General features: G+C 37.5%; 1 protein-coding gene across 1 annotated transcript; it reads right to left on the bottom strand.

Annotated features, from left to right (window-relative positions):
- Nucleotides 1–2,186: 2,186 nt before the first annotated feature.
- On the bottom strand, nt 2,187–3,218 carry LOC118271804 (uncharacterized). The gene has a single exon (XM_035588023.2). It carries the CDS (start codon nt 2,916–2,918, stop codon nt 2,508–2,510), a length of 411 nt encoding a protein of 136 aa, XP_035443916.1. The 5' UTR covers nt 2,919–3,218; the 3' UTR covers nt 2,187–2,507.
- Between the last annotated feature and the right edge of the window lie 3,370 nt (nt 3,219–6,588).

The raw sequence follows: 6,588 nt of genomic DNA on the forward strand, positions 1-6,588 counted from the left end.
ATAATCTCATCATGACCAAATTGCTGGGTTGTAGCAGTGATAACAAAGTGTGGTGTACCCTTAACCCACCTAGTAGTATATCTATTAGAAACATATTAGTTACTGTACTTAAACCCAAAATGTGTGAGATGACAATGATCATGTTCGGTAGCTGTCAGTCTCAATGATCCATCTCTATCAGTTGATATGGCTGCTAGAGATAGAATTTTGACGTATTTCGAGGGGACGATGTGTCTAAATTCTACCTTTAATAACCAAATCTAGCGGCGGACAGGTTATTGAGATTGGCTGTTAGTAATCATACATTGCCCTGAGTAAAGGAAGATTTAGTGATTACAGTAAAATTGTTTTCATCAGTTTTATTAAACTGGGCAAAGTATAATACTTGTTAAGTGATTAACCAAACAATTTAGAAAATTTAACGTTTCAAAATTTAAAGAATTTATGTTTGGAAGTGCATTTTGTTACAAAACTAGCTTCTAGTGCCTTCACTTGAGTTCCAATGGGATAAAAATGTGGTATCTTATCGCCTTAGTCAACTCATACCCTGCCTGTATAGAAAATTATATCAAAATCCGTAGTTTTAACGTAATTGACAGACAAACATCTAAACCAACAAACTTTCTCATTTATAATATTAGTGTGATAGTTGTAATTAGTTTGCGGCTTTGCCTACACTAGCTGATAATAAAAAGTAGCCTTTATTATTCCATTCCAGTGTTATATGTCTACTTCCTCCATCTTCCCTACCTTTCACTTCAAATCCTATCAGTAACTTTTCTAACCTCTTTGCAAATTTTAACTGCTGAAACATCATAAAAGGAAAATGTGAAATCCCTCAACAATTATTGGATTTTATGAACAATCTTATCTCTCGGCAACCGCCATGCAGGACAGATCAGATCATCGTATACAAATTGAAACGAGGCTTATTTTTGTTTGGTTAATAGATTAAAGAAATAGGTGAAAGTGACTACGAGCGAAATACCTCTTTGTACCTGGTAATCCAAAGGGTATGCCAGGAAAATAATTGGCAAACCTCCATTTGTATATCCTAGGTTGTGAACTTACTGATAGTGTTAATTTTATTTTCGTTAAACTCAATGGTGAACCTACCTCATCTTTCATACCTTCAAATTCGATCACTAACTTTTCCACGTACCAAACATTTATTTACATAAACTCACAAACTTTCGCATTTATTACTACTATTAGTAAGTTTCAATTTCAAACACCTTCATAAGTCAAGTATTGTTCAGTGTTTCGATCCGGGATTTGAACCCAGAAGGTGAAGTTAATTTATTATTATTACTTTAACAAGAGACTTCAAAAGCTAAGTTTGAAATGAATCAAACATTCGATTTATTATTCAGTCAAAAGACCAAATTACTATATAGATAGAACCTCCCACAGACATCCACACAAGCAAAATGAATAATTTTGTTGGAGAGAATATCTTTCAGAAGGGAAAATTCCCTTAAACTTTATACTTACCATAACAGTCCCTAATAAAATTATACTTACAACCTTTTCATACTTACTCATCCCATTTACCAATCATTACATCTTAAAACGGCTCTCAGGATTCTCCAACAGTTAATATACAGCCTTTATAAGTCGTCCGCCTTTCAATAATGTCTTAGCGGACGCTTGTACCGTGTTGGGGTAGGCAGATGCACCCTGACGGCCTTGATATTCTAACAAAAGTATTAAGGCAGGTCAGGGCAGGATGAATGGAAAGAGAAAGTTATGTGTGTTACTTTTGTTTTATATTTTATTGTGAAATTGTTTTGTTTTTGTTTGCTTTCGCTAGGGATTTGTTGTTGTTTGTGTTTTAGTTGTTTTTATAGGATTATTGTTATTATGCCAGTGTTTAAGTTAACTTTAAATGATATTTATTTGTGTATTTATTAGACTCTTTGTTGTTTTTATGTTTATTGTGATTAAAATTTGTGTGTATAAAGTGTGTAATATTTTTTGTTCAATTTGATTTTAGTATTTTATATTTTATTAAAACTGAATTTAAATTCTAATAAATAAAGTGTTTATCACTGGTATATTGAAAAAATGATTTAAATATCACTGGCTTATTTTTGACCCTTTAATAATTATTTTTAGGTAATAAAACAAAATAAAATTCACTTTCACAACAAAAAATAAAAAGGAGATAAATAATCGAACACCAATTTATATACGACGATTTAATTCAATCGTTAGACATCAATAGAATACATTTCTTAACTTAAAATTTGACTAGATAGTGACTAGAATTCCCGAGCGGGACACCTGTTGCTTATAGACGTCACAATATATGTATAGAGTCTTTATTTTGACTGGCTTTTGCCGCATCCCGAACAGGAACATTGAAACAACACTGAAGAAGAAACGTCACGGGGTCACAGGGTTAAAGAAACACACGAGGAAGTGATCCGAAACGAAGTGGTCCGAAACGAAGAGATCCATTGTGGTGAGATTTACTTGCGGGTGGGCTCGGGGCCCAGCAATACTCAGGCAACACCTATCTCGCCTATCCCTTGCAGCAGGCGGGTGCGAAGATTGTTGAACACCGGGTGCTGGCAAGAGATGCCCAGCCCGTTCAAGAAGCGGAGTGTCTCCTGCGCGCACACCAGGAAGCCAAGCTGCTCCGGGTCCATGTCAGGTGGCACCCAGCCAATCAGATCTTCGTCGTCGAGCATGTCCTCGCGATCAGCACGCTGCAGATTTTCATCTATCTCGGCGGAGCAGATTCTTCCGAAAAGACGACGCAGGGCCTCTCTTTTCTCAGCATTCGCCGAAGAAGTTCCTCCCCGCAGCGGCTCACTGCGAGAGCGCTTACGAATTCCCTTGCGCTTAGGACGGCGCTCGGGATTTTCGTCGCGTTTACGTTTGTTCATCATTATCAGTTTGCCCGACGGCATCGAAACACAAACTGCGAATGGGCTATGCACTGGGAATTGAAGGGCCTCGCGATTACACCGAGACTTGCTGTCCTTGTCTAGGGGTGGGGCGGAGCGTGCGTTAGAGCGAGACAACAAGGTCAGCTGCAGTGAGAACAGCTGGGCGAGCAGATGCAGGGCGCGGGGCACGCACGCTTTGTTTGATAAAGTTTATTCGGGGAAATAAAACTGTTAGCCGCGATTGCGCGGCGCGGCGGGGCGGGGGGCGCGCGGGGCGAGAGGACTAGCCCGGCCGGCAGCTGCGACGCATCTGCCGCTCAGGTGAACCTACGTGCCTCGTCTCAAGGTGCCGACGTCGTGTAATTAAGCTACAGATCGGCTCGAATGTAAACAAAGCGATAGATAGCTATGTCTAACGCGCGTAATCAATGTCCTGTACTCCATTGTCCCACGAATTCATGTTCAATACACGGCCGCGCAGCATCTTAGTTTGTAAGCAGTAATTACGTTAACGTGACCTATATAATATTAGGTAGGACAGGTAAGTTAAACAATGGGATTGCAACAAAGGGATTGCGAACAACAGGATGAAACGGGAATGTAGGAACAAAGATAGTAGTTTTAATAAAGGAGAATTTCAGTAACATTCACGACTTAAGCTTCCGACAAGCGTAATAGGAGAGGTTTCATTCGAACAAAAACTCAAATATGGACAGTGGCTGTTTCGTTTTTCACTTCCATTTACGGGACTGAAAAATGAAACAGTTTCGAGGTTCATCGTTTTACGGACAGTTCATGCTCGATGGTAAATACATAGGCATCTATGTAAAATGTAAAAATCAATACTCAGGTTTATGTACTACCGGGAAACGAGCTGTCGACGGTCGTATGTATCAACTAGCGACTGATGTATGTGTATGTAGTAGTACATACATATCAGGTGCCGGGTGGTGGTGTACGAAATTTCCGATAATCCGGTCCGCAAAGTCAGGTTCCGTCATCTCAAAATAAAGGCGAGATCCCATTGTGTGTGCTAGTTGCAAGAAGGACTGGCAGGTTACACAATGGGGACTTGAGTGGATGCCGAGCGTGTGCACTTGCTCATAGTTCGCTTGTCGCCTCCGAAACTATTCTAACTATTTGCGAGACGCGCTCCAGGCAGTCTGTACTCGGCTTTATTGAAGCTTTGTGTTGCTAAATGAATTCTTACTCTTTATTAGTTTATACTTCAAGTAACTTCAAAGTAAATATCTCTGTGATTAGTTCGTAGATAAGTATTATTTTTGTCTGCCTTATTGAGTAAGTTATACCTACTGTATTTTTTTCTTTTTCTTGTCCAACATTTTTTAGAAACAAAGATGAGTATCAAAAAAGAGCAGCACCAATAAATGACTAATTGCCGTACTCAGAGACATTTAATGATTACTTAAACTATTCCTTAGTAACAATTTTGTTCCTAAAACAATTGCTTAGGACAGGTTTAAGTAATCATTCAAACGACTCTGAGTGTGGCGGTAATTTTTATTTTTACTAAAACCATTATATTTTTTAAATGTTTTGTTACTTTGTTTATTATATTAAACGAACAACTTTTAAAAAGAAAATACTTACGATGTTCTAAGGTCCTTATAATTCGATTTCAATTAGAAAGCTACTTCGAAACGTTGGCATCGTCTAACGATATTTCCGTGGGCGGTTGATCAAGATAATTCTATCAGGTGTCTCAGTAATTGACAACTTTAAGTGGCTATTTTGTATTTAGAAATTCTTATCTTCAGTAGGTTGGAAGATAACATCGGATTTTCTCTTAGATAGAATCGATAGAGGTATTAGTGTTGTTACATTTCACTTTTCACAGGATTAGTTTTATTCTAAACATTTTAAAATACGGCTACATATCTTACGATTGGAATGTGCAGTTTTAACTGTACAGTTCGACTGTACAGTGTACACTTTACTATGCAATTCTGCAGTGCATAGTTTACTGTACAGTTAGTACCTTCTTCTCTTTTCTATGGTTAGTACAGCCGAACTATACCTATCGTAAGGTATGTAGACGGCATGGACCCATCATTTAACTGTGCACTTAAATTAAAAGTATGGCTGGTAGATAATGCCTACCGTTTTTATCAATTAATAAAATAATCAATCTATACTTTTTAACTACATACTTAAGATCTCATAATTATGACTCTATGTACATTCAAATACCCCTTCAATTACTCTTAGCCTTACTATATATACTCCAACAAACATACAAACATACATGCAGTAACGAGGCATCAGATTAGTGTCAAAGTGCTAGCCAAGGCCGAAGGTACATAATGGTAATAGCATCAGAATGTTACCGAGAAATCATCGATCGATTACTTCGCCAGGGTAGACTGAACTAATAATGGAATGTCAGCTTCAGTGACGGGGTACGGAAACTCTAGTTAGGAGAAAATAGGTTTAATAAGGATCTTCCTGCTTGAAATTAGCTCCTGTAGATACTTCGTTAATGAGTATTCGAAGAAATGAGATTTTTTTTCGAGAAGCTTTTAGGAAGTTGTGTTTTGAGTTCTTTGTTACGCGAGGTGACTAATGGACGACATTGATAATGGATCCTAATAAAAAAAACATGCATTACATACATTCGACTCTTATTACTGTCACAGGCTGTTGGTAATGATGATCGATGAGACAAGAATAAATTAAAAAGAATATAATAATTTGATCAAAAACTTTACATGTACAACTAACAATATTATTAGTCGTTTTTTTAGGAGGATAATCATCCAATCTCCCGCCTTGGGTGAGGCGGTTAAATAATTTATTACCTAAATTTTTTTAGAGCACAAATGAGTGTCAGACTCTTACTGACTAAAAACCACCCTGTTCTTTCTCCTGCTTTGAGCTGGAGCTCCGGTAACCTTTTACGTTGAATATTATTAGTTCTAGAAATAACTTGAAAACCTTTTAAAAGCCTCCGTAAAAGCCTTTCAGCAACTAATTAGTGCATTCAATCTTCCTTCCAAGTAAACGACGATCCTCTTAGCGATTCCATGATTTCATGTTCACAGAAATACCTATTAAAAGTTTCACTGGAAAATGTATACAGAAACGCACATAAAGTTATACAAAACTGTCACAACTTTGCAATAGATTTTCATCTTTATTGTAAAGAAGATAAGTTTGAAAATCAAGTGTAGATTAAAGGGTAGGTTGTTGTGCTGGCTGTCTTTCTCTCTAGTAAAGACTGGTAGAGTTCCTTATTAGTAAGGTTTCTCGACTCGTGCAAGATTTGTTCTCGAGATTTTAGAGTTATTTGCGAACGTGGAACTTTATGGAACTGCATTGCAATTATGAAGCTTCGTTAATGAGTTTTCAGTTGAAATGCGGTGTTTAGGTTAAACCATTTTCATGTGAGATGTTGTCTCTTTGAATATGTGATTTAGTTTGTGTTTGAAATGTCCTCTAGTAGTGCTTTTAAGTAATAACACGAAAAAAGCTTTTGTTTTATTAAAAAAGGTAACCGCCGAAGTATTTTCTTTACTGCGTCTTTTTTTTAATCAGGGAATATGTCTGAAAAATATATGATTATCAAACTGCCTCGTTGGCCGAGTCGGGTCGCAAGTGCGACTCGGGCTCGGCAAGGGGTCTCGGGTTCGATTCCCGGATTGAGCAAAGTATTACTTTGCTTTCAGTTTGT

This window comes from Spodoptera frugiperda, chromosome 5 (genome assembly GCF_023101765.2).
Source record: "Spodoptera frugiperda isolate SF20-4 chromosome 5, AGI-APGP_CSIRO_Sfru_2.0, whole genome shotgun sequence".
In the NCBI taxonomy this organism is placed as follows: Eukaryota; Metazoa; Arthropoda; class Insecta; order Lepidoptera; family Noctuidae; genus Spodoptera; species Spodoptera frugiperda.